Source organism: Haplochromis burtoni, unplaced genomic scaffold (assembly GCF_018398535.1).
Source record: "Haplochromis burtoni strain Fernald_Lab_line unplaced genomic scaffold, NCSU_Asbu1 Contig_109, whole genome shotgun sequence".
In the NCBI taxonomy this organism is placed as follows: Eukaryota; Metazoa; Chordata; class Actinopteri; order Cichliformes; family Cichlidae; genus Haplochromis; species Haplochromis burtoni.
This window is the reverse complement of record NW_024582470.1, coordinates 1,205,992-1,224,521: the sequence shown is the minus strand read 5'-3', so window position 1 is coordinate 1,224,521 and position 18,530 is coordinate 1,205,992. Positions and strand designations below refer to the sequence as shown.

General features: G+C 38.2%; 1 protein-coding gene across 1 annotated transcript; it reads right to left on the bottom strand.

Moving 5' to 3' along the window:
• Positions 1-12,182: 12,182 nt before the first annotated feature.
• On the bottom strand, positions 12,183-16,144 carry sod1 (superoxide dismutase 1, soluble). Its single transcript, XM_005928039.3, has 5 exons — positions 15,995-16,144; positions 14,596-14,692; positions 14,376-14,445; positions 12,745-12,862; positions 12,183-12,565 (listed from the first exon to the last, which is right to left on the bottom strand). The coding sequence occupies exons 1-5, from the start codon at positions 16,064-16,066 to the stop codon at positions 12,458-12,460; spliced, it is 465 nt and encodes a 154-aa protein (XP_005928101.1). The 5' UTR covers positions 16,067-16,144; the 3' UTR covers positions 12,183-12,457.
• Positions 16,145-18,530: the final 2,386 nt, after the last annotated feature.

Genomic DNA, 18,530 nt, shown 5'->3' with positions numbered 1-18,530 from the left:
CAAAAGAGTTCACCACTCATCAGGGACTCTTGGACAAGGCTTTAAATGGATTCAGATGTGACATCCTGTCAAAGTGCTAATATGTCACGTAACATGGCTCAGCAAGGTAGATGAGAAAGAACTCAAAGGCAAACTACAAACATATATATTATTATTTCAGTAATGATTTAGATAGCTAACTGGTAGCTGCCCAATGGAAGCACCTGCAAAAACCTCTCCTACGCAACCACCCAATACACACACACACACACACACACGTACCTGTGGCAGGTTAACAAGGAGGATATATAGTAGTCATTCAATACTGATTATCATTAGTATTGTTATTGTAAGCATCTCTGCAGTATAGCATTCAGCATGTAGCACTCTGCCAAGAACAGCAGCTAGATTCACAGGCAGGAGGTACCTTTTTTTTAAAAGGGGGTTATTTTTTTCTTCTTCTCACCCACTTACTTCCTGCACTTAATAACACATAAAACACACACACACACACACACACACACACACACACACACACACACACACACACACACACACACATTTCCTGCTCATTTAAGAAATTTTTATGTATGGGTTGTTTCCAGGTCAAGCTGCAGAGACAGAATTAGACCCTTTCTTGTCCTCCAGTTGTGCTTGTCTCACTGCATCACTCTTTATCTGTAACAAACAGCCATCTCAAATCCACATCATCTAGCCCCGGGTTGCCCGTACTGGACAGGGTTAGCCTATAGTGCTACAGGCAAAGTTTAGTTTCAGCATTCAAGATATTATTGTATAATATTATTACCATTATTACGAATTTTGTAATGATTAACAAATTAATGCACATATTTAATACTAATGAAATAAATGTTTTTTTGTTCTATAGCATTTTGTTTATGAGTTTGGTGATTGGTGCTAAAAAGCCAACAGTTTCTCCCTAAAAGGATTAAGAACAGTAGCATCTTAAAAGGTGTAAAATCACAGCTTTTAATGCAATCACTGCTGCATCCACTGAGTTTTAGCCAGTTCAGCTAAAAGTTGACAGCCCCAGCAAAAGAAAAAAAAAAGCCAACGAGGGAGGGGGGAAAAGAAAATTGGAGATGAGGTTCAGAGGTTGAGTGTGGGAAAAGGAGGGGAAGGAGAGGGAAGAAGGGATTAAAGCCTCAGAAGGTATAGTGTTGCTCTGAAAGATGACGGGCTGATGGCTGCTCCCACAGGACTGACTGGAGGAGTAATCCCAGCAAATGGAAGAGTTTAACAGTTACCACCCACTGAGAGAGGAACATAGAGACAGAGACAACCCACACTTACACAAACCACAACATGTACACAGACATGCACACATATGTACACGAACAGCAAGCACAGACAATAAACTGATGCACAGCTTTGGGACCACAGAGAAGCTATACACAAAGACAGAGACCAGTTTTTGCTAATGCATTTTGTTTTCTTTTTTATATCTGGGTGTTAAAATTAAATCATCAGAAAAATAAAATATATACAAATTTGAACAAGCAGACACTAAATGACAAAATCCTCCAGAGTGCATAGGTGGCAGGTATTGTGCTGTAGAGTGTCAGGTGTCCTCATCGTCTAACTTGAAGCTTTCTGTATGCATCAGCAAAACCAAGGGCCATTGTGCCCTCAGAAGAAAAAAAGGAAAGAAGACAGGACTGAGGGTGTTTTTCTGCTGCTGTGTCTGTGGCAGACTTGGACTGCTGCAGCCCTACTTACACATCGTTTGGTAGGTTTATGCTGTCTAGCAAGCACAAATAATTAAAAGTAAAAACAGCCAGAAAAATGCAGACAACAGGAGGCAGACAAGGATGGGATTTAGCGACACTAAAAGATGCTGCCAAGCCACTGAAAAAGCCAATATTTCATTTGATAATTTGACACCACAAATAATAAACAGACAACAAATATTATGTTATTGTCCCTTTTTTTTTATCCTGAATAATTAAAAAAAGCATGCAATGTCTCACAACATCAAATGAAAAGTGCTCAGATCTCAAATATCATAATAACAAAAACAGTATAACATTGTGTCTTGTATATTAGATTACTTGTTGATTGTTCTGTTAAGGACATGTTTGCTATCGTCATTGTTCTTTGTAGGATCTGTATTGTTCGCATTTTTAAAAAATGCTTTTACACTAATCACTGTGGCATTTAAACAGGCGATCTAATGCTGAATTACTGCATTAGTGAATTGATTTTTCAGTCAGTAGAATTAAATGGAAAGCACTGGTCATATATCTCAATGATGCCCCATCATAGAAAGATGGGCCCTCTCTAAACGCTCTCAGTTTCTCTCTTGCTAACGCAAGTATCTGCTGCTTTCGGTCATGTGACAGCAATGGATGCCGACCTTTACGTGTGTGAGGTGAAGCGGAAGAAACTGTTTTTCATGTCAGACACAAACTGATTGTTCCTCTTGATACGATACTTTTAAAAGAGTGTCAAATTGCCCTTCAAAAAGTTTGAACCACAACCTCGGGGTCAGTGGCTTCAGTGTCACAGTAAGCGAGCAGCTGCTGAAGGGCATCAGTGTATAATATGTAGTTCAAGACTAACCACTCTATCCACAGGTTTAATTTTAATCTTTACCCAAATGTTGTTTAAGCTGAACAGGGAGTGTTGTCATAGTAACTATCAGCACAGCTGTGATTTGGTGACAGACATGAGAATGGAGGCCAAGTTTTCATATTCAGTATAGGAATATAACCGTGTATGATACTGCTTTAATAAAACAGCAATATTAATTAAGAGCAATAAACAAATAAAAGTATAACAGTGTTTGATAGCTTAATTTATTCACTGCTGTTTCATGGGCTTTTAACTAGTTTGTGTAGATATACACATCACATCAATGTTTTTTATTTCTCGTGCAGTGTGTGGAATAAGTGACAGTCACTTGATCTGGCAGGAATTTTCTCCATGTTTTTTTTTGTGTTTGTTTGTTTTTGCTGCTGATGGATGGAACTCTATTTTTAGGAAAAACTCCACTCCACAAGTGATTGTAATTCACACTCAACATCATAATCTCTCTGTAGGTTTCTATAAAGCATCTCACCTCTTACGTCTATCTGCCTCTCTAACATCTGTAGCAGCTGGTTTACTCCCAGGAGAATGGAGGTATACCAGGAGCTGCTTGTCACAGCTGTTACTCTTATAGCCTGCAGATCGAGGGCTTTTGCACCAGGTGCAGTTTTGCGATGGTATATTTGGAGAGGTGCAGAGCAGACAGGATTTCTTTGCTCCTAAAATATATATTCCCCTCTGATTTTGTTTAGGGGGTAGTTGTCTATCTTCCAGGGTTCGCTCCTTGCTTTCATCCTCTTTTGCTGAAGGGACGGAAAGAATTTCATTCATAATTTTAATTCTGGCAGAGTTCAATTCCACCATAAGGCCGGGGTCTTTCTGTGTGGAGTTTCCATGTTCTCCCCGTGTTTGTGTGGGTTCCCTCCGGGTTTTCCGGCTTCCTCCCACCGTCCACATGCACTTATTGGGGATAGGTTAATTGGATAATCCAAATTGCCACTAGGCGTGAATGTGCGAGTAAATGTGAATGATTGTCTGTCCCTGTGTGTTGGCCCTGCGACAGACTGGTGACCTGTCCAGAGTGTACCCCGCCTCTCGCCCTATGACAGCTGGGATAGGCTCCAGCTGTCCACGACCCTGATAAAGGATAAGCGGAAGTGAATGGATGGATGGATGAATTTTAATCCTTTGCCTTTACCTTTGCCTCTGCTCTATAGGAAGTTAAGAGCTCTGCAGGCTAATTTACTGTAAACAGCTGAGCAACTGTAAGCACAAGATTGAATAAAAATACCCTGAAAAAAAAAATACAGCAAAGTTGGTTCCACTGACTCACAAACCTATGTATGATTGATGGATGGACTAATTGTATAATTTAAAAATAAAACCAAAGACAAACAAGCTATCATAAACTCAACTTACATCACCAATCCATCCACCGTTTTGGTACTACCACCGACTTTTAAAGTAACAAAATAAAGGAATCTAATGTAACACAATTAATATACAACCAATATACATGATCACTGATATGATATCCCTTTACATTAAATAGCAACCAGCTGATTTGGAGATTAAGCAGATTTTTCTTACCTTACAAAGTTCCCTTTGTTCTCACTCTGATGGTACGGGAGTAAAGAGCCTATCAGGTCAAAAGGGTGGAATTGTGTAGACTGCCGGGTGTGTTCAACAGATTGACATAATATGATGTATTATTTTGGGTGTGATGATATCGGAAACGGTAAAAATTGAATTAGAGTTGATGATCTGGTATCGGCTGATATTCACCATGTTAACTGTAACTGGCTGACTGGCGTACTGGCAAACAAGATTAAATTCACCAGTGGTAATGACATATGATCAGCAGCTGGGTCCCATCAAATTTTATGGTCAGTATTAGCTGGGATCAAGTCACATAAATTGTTATAAAGACTTTGTGTTTATGTAAGAAATTGTAAGTAAATAGTGAAGGAGAATAGAATAAAAACTGTATGGGTGTAATTTAGATGTTGCTTTAGAAAACATCTCCATCAGTTAGTACAGTTAACTAGTTTGTTAGCAGAGTTTGGTCAATTAAAAAAAATCGAAATTATACAGCACAGATAGACTGTTCAGCCTTTCTCGTGCTCATATACACCAGCAACAGATTGTTCACCTGAAGCCAGTCGGCAGAATGATGACCCTCACTCTAACCATCTCTGTGTAATTGCAGGTGTTTTTGACTCACCTCCCTCAGCAACAGGAGAGCAATTAAAACAAGTTAATTGCTGTCCAGAACTAACAAGACTGGGGGCACCACAAGTAATTAATGAGATAACTTTAAACACCAGCAAGAGATTATTTCTATCCCTTGTGTGCACACAGCGTGAGTTATGCTCCTATGCTATGCAGGAAACACAGCCTAATCATACAATTAAGGTGTAGTTCTGATTAATGGTTACATTAATGTAACAAGAACATACTGCATTTAACTGCTTATGGGTTACCTTTGGCTAATTTGCATCAGTTGATATATATTGGTGCACAGTGGAGGTCAAGTGGTCTTGTATCCTCCTCAAGAGCTTATGGCATATGTCGGTTTTCAGAATGTTACACAGATCTACAACAAAATTAAGTAATTTAATGTCATTTGTTTTCCCCTTGTGTTCCACCTTTCCACCAAATTTCATAAAGTTTAGTTCCATAGTATTTGCTGATTTACAAACAAATAATGAAAACACCTCAGTTGAGGAAGATCAAGCAGAAAAGAAAGTCCACACAGCACAACAGAAAAATGCATCTAAGACTACATGCGAGGCTAAATCGTTTGTAGAGGTGAATTCAGAAATTAACAACAAAAAATTTGTTGCTGATGGAAAAAAATGTTTGCTTCGGTTTCTTAAATTTTAGATTTTCTGATTTATTTAGTTTTATAATTTTTTGCATTAATGAAAAAAATAAAATATTTGGGGGTTTTCAATTTTTGTTTGCACAAAACCAAATTTTAAATAACTCGTGTTATTTTCTGAGATTTTATAGGTCAAACAATTAAGTGAGAAATTACCCAGCTGATGCAGCCCTCGTGTTTCTCTTCCAGTTCAACTTGCCCGAGCATATTTTACTTTCCAGAAACGTTTCACAAGTAGATGAATAATTAAGCGAAGCATGGTGAGAAGTGTATAATTCCAGGCTGGATGTTTCAAAGGATCCAAAATATGCGCATATTAGCACAGTAATTTCCTCCTTCATCTCAGAGAGTGTGGGGGTCAGAGCCAAGACTTTCTCCTTTATCTGGAATGGACAGAAACAAGAAGAAAAAGACTGTGAGGGAAGGAGCAGCTACACACACACACACACACACACACACACACACACACACACATATATATATATATATATCCCTGTTCTTTTCTCATGTTTTGCCCTAATGAAAAGAGGAGCATGCAGTGGTTTTTATCCTTCTGGGAACACTTCACAGCTGTGCAGGACATCTCATGCACACACGCAAAAGAGTGTTTAATGCAAAAATCTCAAACATACACACAGGTGCACACAGCACAGAATGAAAGGTCAAATAAAGACAGAATGTAAAGTTTCTCCAGGCAGCAAAACCTTTAATTCACTTCCCCTTTTCCGCTCCTGTATAGACATTTGCTTTGATAACAGCTAATGGGGGTATGAATTTCCGTAACAGAATTCTGTTAGCAGGGGAAAATCTGAATGAACCAACTAGTAGAACAAAAAGGGTAGTGTAATATTTAAAACTTATTCAAATACATTTATATATGTAAAATATGTGGATAAGTGACAAAAATGTCCCTTTTATTTCTTGTGCTTTGATGCAAATGTCGTGTTAACGGCTGTGAAAACACAACATAGTGACCAGAATGTAAGTGCTGTCTGTGTACGCATTTATATAATACATAAAGCCTCCAAAGCTGCTTCTCCATAAACTTTTAATGTACAGACAAGACTTAATTTCACTTTAACAGTCTTATTAAATTATGATATATAATGCAATATTTGTTTAACATGGGTTACAAAGCAATAATCACTGAAAAAGATAAGTCATTCCCTGTTTTTTTCCCCTTTATGACAAGCAGCATGTGGCTTTTTAACATGATATCAAGAACACTGCATGCTCATGAGGTAGTTCATGTCCTAAAGTACACCGCCACTTTACCTCCTGTCTTAGTTTGTATTCGAAAATAACCTATAAAATAAACACTATTCTGCAGTGCATTAGACTTTAAACTGGTGATTGAGACTATAGATTCATAATAAAAGTCTTTACTGTGGCATTAATTAATTGGGAAGTGATGCTATTACCATACAGTACTACTTTTTGCATCCATAAGCTTACCCAACTGCAGCATAGAACTAATGCATTTTCAAACAATTTCACTTTTCAGAGCCAGATTTCATCCATATTTCATATATATAGACTATAGTTACATCTCAAGTATAAGGTAGTATTGGAACAGTAAGCCAAAACTTACAAAGCTAGTATAATTGCACGCAAAAGCTTTATAAGAGTGAAAAAGAAACTAGGCAAAAATAATTTGTTCATACCGAAACTGCAGATTTGGATCATGCTAATAGCTAGAGATAAAGCCATCCTTTCTAGAAAGAATAATAAGCATCTCCTTGAGTAAAGGTGCGAGTTATAGCTTCCCAAGGCTATTGCTTCACTGAGTTCAAAGGTCAAACCCATAGACTGCTGTTTGACCGTAGAGGAAAAAAGGGTTGTGACATGCTAAACTGAATCCTTTTGGTGTCATTTGTTCATGCCTTGCTGAGGCTGGTCTGCTGGGCTGAAAAACATTTTCATATTAATATTACACAAAACCATGAACCTTAACATTACTTTTATTAAAGGTTGAGAGCACAAATGTATATTGGCGTTATAAATATCATGAGAGTATTCAGTGGCTTCACTCTCATGATCACATGACACATAACTCAGAGGTCAGAGGTTAGGTCACAGGGGCCTTGTAATTAGTCTGGCTACAAAGCATAGAATAGCATCATAGCATGAGCACCGTTTATGGCATCTCACCCCTGACCTATGGCTCCTAGTCTCTAAAATATCCCCATGGTAGACAGTGGTAAACAGTATACAGGAAAGTGAACTTTCACCCTAGAGTACAGCAGAACCTCAAAGGGGAGTTACTATATATACCTCAACATGAGAATTCAAACTAGAATTAAACTTCAATTTTAATTTCATGGGTAAGCGTACAATGTAGTGCCTAAATCCCAAGAGGGGGAGTGTACCTTAAGTCACAAATACTGCAGCAAACGTCATAAGCCAGCCATAGGTGCTGTGTTTTATTGAGACACAAGCAAACAAACATGCAAATATATTTTAAAATCCAAAAACAGAATTCAAACAATTCTAACAAGCTTGAACGTCAAGGTAGGTAGTCTTCAGGAATAGTGCTCCAAACTTCGTGAAGGATATTCAGAGTTCTTCTTTGGATGTTGCCTGACTTTTGTTCTGTTCTCTGTCAAGATGATCTTTGCAAAGCTGTCTGTTAGGTAGACACAATACTGGTTCATCCCTTGAGGTAGGTGCCTTTGTTGCGCTTGTTTAAGTGGCTTAACAAACAAAGAAAAATCCTTTTTAAAGGTAGAAGAACTAAACTGAAAACTGAAAGTGAGTGTAAAAGCATCCAATGTCAAATAATAAAAATTCATAAAACAAACTAAAAAAGAACTTCAGAGAGCTTGGACAGCTCTTAAAAGCACCTTGGATGCAAAACATAAAGAGATGAAGGGTAGCTCAAGACTTTTGCACAGTCCATTACCAATTTATCGGTGATTGCATTTTCATTACGAACCTGAATATGAAGAAATTCCTTTATACACCAGTTAGGAGACCACAGATCTAAACTAGTATTTTTATTCTCTCAATTCGACAACCAGGAATAGACAAAAGACACAAATGTGTAATGACTGGGAACACAGGTGAGCCCAAAACAATATGCTCAGAGATTAAGAAAACACCCCGATGACCTTTACAGTATCTTCTTGGAGTCCATTTCTCAGTGGAATAGAGCTGTTTATTAGGCAGGGGTGCGGCCATGCGTTTTGTGTGCAATTCATAAACACGAATCTGTTAAAGAAAAGCCGGTACAGGCTGTTCGGTTGGAGTGCTGGGCCATACACGTTCTACTGCAGCCTGGGGGAGTAACAGTAAGAGCCCTCCTCCAGAAATGTGAACACACTGGTTCTCCTCTGTGGCGTTTCAAAGCACAAAGCTGGATGCCTATTTAAAAAATACAAAAAGACAAAATCACAAGTACAGTACACTCACTCATACAGACACTTAGGCATGCCAGTAAAGTGTCTGTCCCTCTGCTTAGCTTGCATAACTTAGTTAAAAAGAACTAACTGTGAGTCATCCCTATGTGAACACCAGAGGGAAGGCTTTACTATCACAAGTATGACTGTGTAGATGTGGGTGTGTGGTATCAGTTAATAGGCTGACATCTCTTCCTTTTTTTTCTCATATGATGCACACGCAGATACATTTGTCACTGCAACTACTTTAGAAACAAATATTCCTGTTAGACTGGTATTTTGGGGAAGAACATACAAAGCCTCTGAATTCTAAGCACTACCTTTCAGTGAATGTGCTGACAGCCATTTCTTTATTTGACACTAAAAGATTTCAAAGAATGAGAAGCCGTATAGTGTAAAGGTGACAGTGACAAAAATAAACAAATAAATGAATAAAAATAAATCTTCCAATATGATCTTCAATCAGCAGCTGGTTAGAGTCTCTGTTGTTTTTCCATAAAGTTCTGTGTAGTTTTGTTGGATTCTCCGGCTGCCATGGCCTCCCTACCTCAATGTCAGCTGCACTGGTAGTGTCTATTATTCATCACCTCCACTCCCAGGCTATTTATACCAACTTTTACAGCCAGTCTGTCTTTCTGTTCGACTGGCTGCATCCATCTACTTGAATAGAGCTATCTCAGCTTACAATTTTAGGCTGCCTCAGAGTTCTTGGCCAGATACAAAATCACTTCAAGTTTAAATGCTTTCCCATTTAAAAGAATATTGCAATCTTAAACCCTGCAAATTCAAGTTCTTTTCATAAAATACTTGGTGCTTTCATTTTTTTTTTAACATTTCTAGCACCTGAATGTGTTCACTAGCAATATATTAACTGTTAAGTAGCAAGCACAGCAACATAAATTTTGTTTCATGTGCCTTGTTAGAGTATATGATTATTCTACTCCACATCTTCGTGTGCAATTTAAATTGCACACGCTGCAGCTTGCCTTTGGATTGCTCCCTGAGGCATGGACTTCACTGAAAGAGCCTCCAATCTCCCGTTTACCCACAAGAAGAGTACGGTCATGTCAACTCACATGGGAGCAACTTACATTCAAATGAAAATGCAATTTAAGCAGCCACGCACTTGTTATCGGTAGGCAGAGGTGTGCATACTGTCTGAGATAGAAACACTGTTTGTGTCTGTATGTATGTGTGCGTGTATGTGTGCGTGTGTGTGTGTGGGTGGATGCTGGTCAGCATGGGTCACAGCTGTTCAGTCAGGTTTCTGGATGAATGGATAGCCCAAGATTTTTTAATTTCAGCCCAGCTTCCAACGTGATATTTCAGCAGTTTGACACTCATCGCCTGTGTGACATGTACACCAGAAGTTTATATTTACAGGAAATAGCAATTAATAATTTAAAGTAAGGATTTTTTCCCTTATGTAGGTCCTGATCAGCACTAACACACTAACTTGTGGATGTTCGCCTCCACTGATACATACGTATTCTTTTAGTTTCTTTAAGTAAAAATGCACAAACTGTGTGACAGGATTTTTAATCTTAATAAAAAGACAAAAGCTGTTTGGATTAATTTGTGTTGGAGAACAAAACCAACAGCTAATTGTTACAACTCATTCGCGAAGAGTAAGTGCCCCCTCTAGAGGAAGATTGGTGTATTACACAGTGCAGAATTTATATTCATCAGTTTTATTGTTGTTACCACTTTGCAGGATTTCCCTGCAGCAAAATGAAATTTCATTTAGAGCAAGGAAATCACTGTGACTTTCATTTGCAGTAACTTTATTGTAAATTAGATTTACAGCAAGATTTTTCATTTAAATTTGCAAAAAAAAAGTTACTGTAAAATTACAGTAACCTGTTCATAGTGTTGTAAATGTGAGGTTAATTAATTTACAAAATATTAAAATGTCTTTTTAAAGTTGCCTGATTTTTTGTTTTGTACTGTATTGTAGTGAAACATCTAAAGCCAATTTTAAGCCAGCTTTTCCCAACCTTGAAATACTTCTCATTGCCTTTGAGATATTTGGAGATAAATCACCTGCACGGATCCTACATCATCTTTTATTTTCCAACAAGACAGTGACCCCAAACATACCTCCAGGTTGTGTAAGGGCTATTTGACCAAGAAGGAGAGTGATGGAGTGCCAGATGGCCTGGCCTCCACAGTCACCTGACCAAAACCAAGTCGAGATGGTTTCAGGATGAGATGAACTGCAGAGTTAAGGCAAAAGGGCCAACAAGTGCTCAGGATGGGAACTTCAAGACTGTTGGAAAACCATTTCAGGTAACAAGGTTCATACACATTTTTCAGAGTCAAAATTAAGCACTTTTAAAGCACTTTCAAGGTCTATTTTCAAGCTTTTCCAGCACATTACCCCCCCAAAAAAATGCATGTTTCACTTTGCATTACCTCAGTAGAGCCATGTGAAAATTAAAACAAATCATCCTAGGTTGACTTAAACACCTTTGTTATCCCTTTGTTAAAACATAAAAAATGAACCACACAAAAAAACTGAAAAAAAGAAAAGGTGGCCTTATATGCATAGTGTATAAACTCAAAACACACACTTGCATTAAAAATTAAGAAACAAATCACCTTGTTAGAGATATTCATCTTGTGTTGAAAAGAACCCAATCCTAAAAAAATAAGAAAACTGCACCAAAATAAGGTCAAATTAGTAAGTCCTCTCACCAAATATTGATGCTTCTTTCCTATTTAACAAAAACAAATAGGAGACAGATTCTTTTTAAAAGTTAATTCCCCAATAAAACTAACTGTAAGATGTTTAACTACATTGCTATGGGCGATCGTGGCTCAAGAGTTGGGAGTTCGCCTTGTAATCGGAAGGTTACTGGTTTGGGCCTCGGCTTGGACAGTCTTAGTCGTGTCCTTGGCCAAGACACTTCACCCGTTGCCTACTGGTGGTGGTCAGAGGGCCTGGTGGCGCCAGTGTCTGGAAGCCTCGCCTCTGTCAGTGCGCCCCAGGGTGGCTGTGGCTACAATGTAGCTTGCCATCGTGAATGTGTGTGGGTGGATGACTGGATATGTAAAGCGCTTTGGGGTCCTTAGGGACTAGTAAAGCGCTAGATAAATACAGGCCATTGCTGTTTGTATTAATGTTGAAGTCCTAAATTATCATCTTTAAATATTTAATCTTTCTCACTGCTTTTCTTGAACAAGCTAACATAAGAAAAACTGGAAGACTTCAGCCATAAAATAGTCACTGAAAATGTCAGTGAAATCTATGGTGCCTTTTTCCAGTAACTGACTGGTGTTTCATCCTTACATGTTTTAGAGAATCCAAACAGGTTAAAAAGGGGCCACCGTCAACTACAAGATCAATCACACACACAAAAAGAAACAACTTAGATGAACTATTTATTTTTTTCCTTAAGTATACAATTGTTCATCACTTGTGCGTTACCAATTCTTTGGGAAGCTCACCTGGAAACATAACCCCATTCATACAATTGTCATGAGGAACAAACAGGACAAAGCATAGCTCATCTACTTCACTGGTGACTAAAAGTCACAGAGAACTGAAAAGGACAAACTGTCACATCAAGTAGCTCTATTGGTCTTGTTAAGTGCTCTATGAAAAACAAAACTAAACTCAGTGCTTCATGTTCTGTTAAGTTGATTACTGGGTAATTCCAATGACTCCACAGGCCAGACGTCCACCAGCATTACCGGTCTTCAGGCTCTCTTCATTTCCTCCTTTTCCCAGGTCATCAGCCTTCTCGTGGATCTAATACAAAGGGCAAAAGAGGTTTTCATAAACAGTTCTCAAAGCTAAACCACATACAGTAACTTGAGGCTCGCAATCTGGAATATATCACTTTCACATATAATGAGAATAAAAAGGGAAATGAAAATAAGCAGAAAGGAAATGAACAAAGTGACAAAGGACTGTCATTTTTCACTTACCACCATAGTTCTTCCAATGATGGAGTCACGACCTGTGAGGGAGATAATTTTGTCCGTGATGTCAATCTTGGCAACATTATCTGCTCCTGCAGTCACATTCCCCAGGTCTCCAACATGCCTGTTTACAAAGGAAAAACAAAACAACCTTGCTTTTATCCAGGGGTGTCAATATGGAAAATATGAAGGAGAAAATATGGAATAGTAACTGTTTTCATACTTTTTACAGCTTTTCCTATTGATGCAGGTTTTCCCCATGATCATTTGTACTACAGCAAAGTAATTAAGTACCAGTCAAAAGACAGATAGTTAAAAAGTAAAATAAGTAAATAAATAAAACGTAATAGTTCAAAGAGTTTTTTTGTTAGTTTTTTTTGTTTTTGTTTTGTTTGTTTGAACCACCTACACTACCGCTCTGAGCCACATGTGTATAAATAATAAATATTTCATGGATGGAATATAACCTACAAAAATCTTAAGATTTACAAACATCACCTTAAGATTGCTTAAGTCTCTTTTATTGTGGTGAATTTTGTTTTAATGATACAACACTGCAGAGTGTGACGATGGCATATGCTGGCCTTACAGTTAGGATTCATTCCACATAATCTATCCAGTTTGAAATCAGCTGAGCATATTGTTTGTACGTTCCCTTCTCTGACTTTCCTGCATCACTTTTAATTATCACAGGTTGCCTAAACTGGTGAAATTTAACCTTTGTTCCACATACATGCAAATCAAAGCTACAGTCAAACCTAGTGTAACGTGAAAGTATTAAGCATCATCACCTAACACAGACTGCATGCAAAATTCTGCAAACTCACCTGGGCCATTTCTATATGAGAATCAATCTATTCAAGCAAACAATTTGCAACTTTGAGTTAACTGAATGATAAGTAATCCAAGGCTATTTTTGGTCTTCCTTAAAATGACACAGCCATATCACAACAGGGCCCCTCTTGACATGATCTGAAGCTTATTTTTAAAGCACCCTACTGAATCTTTCAGTCCTTTGTAACCATTTATATTACCTCTTATTGTAGCCGCTGCTGAGAAGTAGTGATGGTGCAATGAAGCCCTGTGAATGTGTTGAATCTTTCTGGCCAATTGCTTCACCAGAAGGCAAATCACAAGAAGCTCATTTGAAAGTACTGACATTTACTGGTCATTCAATGTACAGCAGCTCTGTTGTGATAATACATGTGTGCTACATACCAGTGAATATGTAAACGTAATATATATCTCAGAGATTGATTTGAAAAGATATGTTATTACTGGGAGGTATCATGTTAAAATCCTCCCTAACTGCTGATATTTTTTTGGCCTTTTTGTTGATCCATAATGTGCATAAATCTCCTTGTAACTTCGTGATGATCCTCAGAATGACCTCAGATCCAGTTCATGAAAAAAAATTAACTCCCACGTCTTTTTAACAGCTCGAATCACATAACAAGGCAGTCAGGCAAGTGGCCACGTGATATTCTAAAGAATACAGGCCTAGACAAAGGTTTCATTTGGACACACCCACTTTGCTTAACACGGGCCTTGGGACTTCAGTGTCAGACGTAACATTACTACTGATATGCAATATATTAACTTTTTATATTGATACTTTTTCTTCAGACTCGACTCACCTTTCCGCATCATTAGGTCCAGCATGATTCTTGCTGTAGGGATTGAAGTGTGGACCTGCACTAATGCACCCTGGGAAAGAAAATATATATTAAACATATTGAACTATTGCAAATTTAGTCTGGATTACCTAACCTAGGTGATGCAGTAACATTATCAAATTCTGAAAATTAAGAAATCCAAGTCTCTTTGGATTTGAATCTCTCACACACAGAAACTTACCGTTTGTGTTATCTCCAAAAACATGGACATGGAAACCATGCTCACCAGGGGTAAGGCCTTTGATTTCTCCTGTCAGCTTCACAGGGGCTGAGTCATTCTAGCAGATCAAAAACACAAATACAAAAGAAGCTCTCTAAGCCAGGTGGCTAGAAGGACAGGAATATTGAATGAAGATTACTTCCATTCATGCTGTTGAACGGAAGTAATCATTCCTTATAATCAGGTAAGGAGAGGAAAAACAAAACCGGGCTGTAGGATTTGGTGCCAAAAAATTAACAGACCTTTCAGATATACTACAAAAGGCATACTCTCAAATATAAACCTAAAAGATCTTATTAAATCGAACTACAACAACAGTAATGTTCAATAAGTTTGTTTTAAGGCATGGTACGGTTAGTTTAAACTGCACAATCATGCTTTCTGAAAGTTATTACTGGAGGGTGCAAAGCATTTTCTATGGAAAAGGACAGGTGATCATTCATCACGTCTACACAGCAGGAAATCTCTTAGAAAACTACCTTTAAACCTCCAAGCACCTTAAGGCAACTGTTGTGATTTGGTGATCTAAAATTTTTAAAATGCACTGAACTGAATTCAAATGATTGGTTACAAATATTACATATACACTGTAATTTACACACAAAGTTTGCTTTGATGTGAATGAGTCCGTCTCTTTGATAGTGGACCATGTGTCTTTGACGGTTGCACCGTGCACTTTACCCTTATCAAGAAGGCCAAATAAACGAAAGGCAACGAAAACAAGGACAGGCAATGACTCGGCAAAAAATAACGAGCAAATTCGCGTTTGCTCGTTTCGACGGATCACAATAATACCGAAGCATTTTGCCGGCTGTTTCGGAGTTACAGCAAAAGCATTACATGCAGAAGTGCTTGCCTGGTTAATGAAACCACATCTGGCCGTCTGTTTTATACTGGCCCTGCAAACGTTAAATTTACGCAACAAGCGTCTTTCTTATACAAACAGCCTGGGTGGCCCTTAAAAAACACACCTTTAACCATTACCACTGCACAGGCTTTAGTGGCCAAAGGTTACTGCTATAGTGACAAGCCAGTGATTTCATATATCCTGCTAAATGCGTGGTTTACACAAGCAACCTACGTTGAAGTGCAGAGTAAACTGAGGTTAATTAGCAACGGGGTGGCGTTGAATATGAGACCAGACTGCAAGAAAACCCACTTGTGCACGAGCTGTCATTCACAAGCTAACGCGTACCTAGCTAGCAAGCCAACAGCAAACTAACCATTAGACAAGCTAAGAGCTGAACTTGGCTAGCTTAGCCGTCAGCGATAACGGTAGCGTTTCGCTTTTAAAAGGCTAAATGCGTAGTTTGTGGGACGTTTTTTTCTCTCAACTTCAAAGAAGAATAGCCCGTCTTACCTCCTGTTCAAAATAAACTGTCCCACTAGTGTCGCTAGTTCCCTTCAAAACGCAAACAGCTTTCAGCACCATCTTTGCAGAAGTTTCAGATACGACACCCAGCCGTGGTCTTGCTTTTGACAAGCGATTACGTATACTACATAACTAATAGGCGGGTGTATGCTACATCAACCAATCAGAATCAAATAAAATTAAAAAGGGCACATTTTGATTGGTCACCGCTAAGACAGTGTCTTATCAGACAGACGGAACAAAATCTCTATAACGACTTTATAAAAATAATTAAATATATAAAATACACAGATAAGTGAGAAATATAATTTTTTTCGAGAGTAGATCTCAGAAAGTTCCCTGTACTTAAAGAATGTCATATGCATCCTTGTGAGTAGGGGTGGGTTTTAATAATAGATTCATCGATTAAAATCGATTCTGGCTTGGATAACGTGATATCGATTCATTAAAATCTTGAATCGATTTTTTATATAAATGTATTTTGCCCAAAATTCCAGAATCTCAGCTCACAAAATTTTGACAACCACCAAACATTTAAAACAGTAAATGAGAGCAGGTACACGGCTTCTGCACAAAGAGGTAAACACAAAGCGCAGACCGCGGATCAGAATCAGAGAGATGTCGCCTTTCTCACCCGACGGCACGGACACGGTCGGGGCTGAAAGCCGACAGCTCGCTGATTCTGATTTTTGGCGGGTCCGCGCTTTGTGTTTACGCCCCTTTTGCGCTGATTCTAAAAGCTGTTAGTTTTATCTCTCTCGGAACAATATTGACCGAACCAGCAGCAAAAGAAGGTCCAAACTAAGCTTCACATAAACATCGTCAAGGACTCGCTCTTACTTTTGCCGTTTTGCTTCCACCACAATAAAAAATTTTTTTTTAAAAAATCAAAAAAAAAAAAAATCCCACTTCATGAGTATATGTTTACTGCTGCCATAGGAGTTGAGAGTAAAAAAATCATAATCAAACTGCTAATCAAATTAAATTGATTAGTGTGAACACTGCTACAAAAGCAGAAATTTTGACAATTTGTAGAAAGATATCAGCAATGATCTTAGAGGAGCATCTGTTGCTGCCCATCAATCTGAGAAGGCATATAGGCCATTTCCAAACAAAACCAAAGCCAGCATATCAGCACGAGCACTACACTAACTGCCAAGCACTGTGATGGAAGAGTGATGATCTGGCACCTTATCACTGCGGGCACCAAGCAGACCATGTGGTGGTACTCCTCCGTGTACCACAGTCAAATGTGAGGCCATCTATGTTACAGCTAAACCTTGAACAAAATTGAGTCATGCAGGAAAACAATGGTCCCAATCACAGCAACAAATCTACAACAGAATGGCTGAAAATGAAAAGATTCGAGGTGCCACAATGGCTCAAAGTACACACCTCAACCTGCCTCAAGTGCTGTGGCAGGATCATAAGTAAACATCATACATCATACTACATAAGAAAAAAAAATGAAAAAAAAAAAAAATTGGGAAAAAAAAAAGTTAATAAAAAAAAAAACCCAAGGGTGAAAAAATGAAAAATTTAAGGCCAAGGCCTCCGCCTTTTTTTAACAAATCATAGAAACATCTGTCAATTTTCAAACCACTAGGAGTTAAAAACGTTAAAGCAAAGGGCCTCTGTTGTTCCTTCCAAGTCGACGCGTTTCTCTCAGATAAAGAAATCACAGATTATTAACAGAAATTACTGCGAGTCTTTCAAAATCGTCAGTGATACAAGCATATTTACAGCAGTGTCCCAAGCAATGTTCTTCATCTCATCGCGTTAGATATACCCTCTTTGTCTCTGTTTGTGTGAAATTGTTCGGGAACAACTATTATGCTTGCTGAATCTGGGCTTGTGATTTTAACAATATCAGATACAGTATGTCTACAGTGATACGGAGACCTAGTTAGTAAGCTGTGTTTTATCAAAGAGCATAAAAGCAAATAGCCACAGGATTCATTCTGTATTTCCATGTAGTCAAAACTAATTTATGACTGTGATGGATGGACAAGAAAGATGGGAAATGCTTCCAAAACACAACAGGACTCTTGTGTGTGATCCAAAAATGGACTTCTACTAAGAGACAAACAACCACAGAAACACAGAAACTTGTATCTATCCTTGTGAGAAGTGCAAGAAACCCGGGACCCTATGTTATTAGTATTTGGCTTACGAAAATTGTTCTCCCATGTCTCAGCAATTAGGGGACAAAAAAAACAAAAACAAAAACCCTAAACATTCTAGCTCACAAGAATCTAAAGCTATTTACATTTTTCCTCCCCCTGAAATTTGTTAGGTTATTTTCCAGCAAAACATAGTGTTAGGAGTTATGAGTTATTTCTGATCCTCACAGGGTTAATCAAAATGCTCAATATCCACCTAAGCTTGGGCCTGAATATTTGCACATTCTGCATAGTTAACAATAAAATAATACAATTTTTGTCTGCCGAATCTGAGGAAGTCTTTCTTTAGCTGAGGAAATAAAAAACAAAAAATGCACACACACACACACTAGGTACGAATG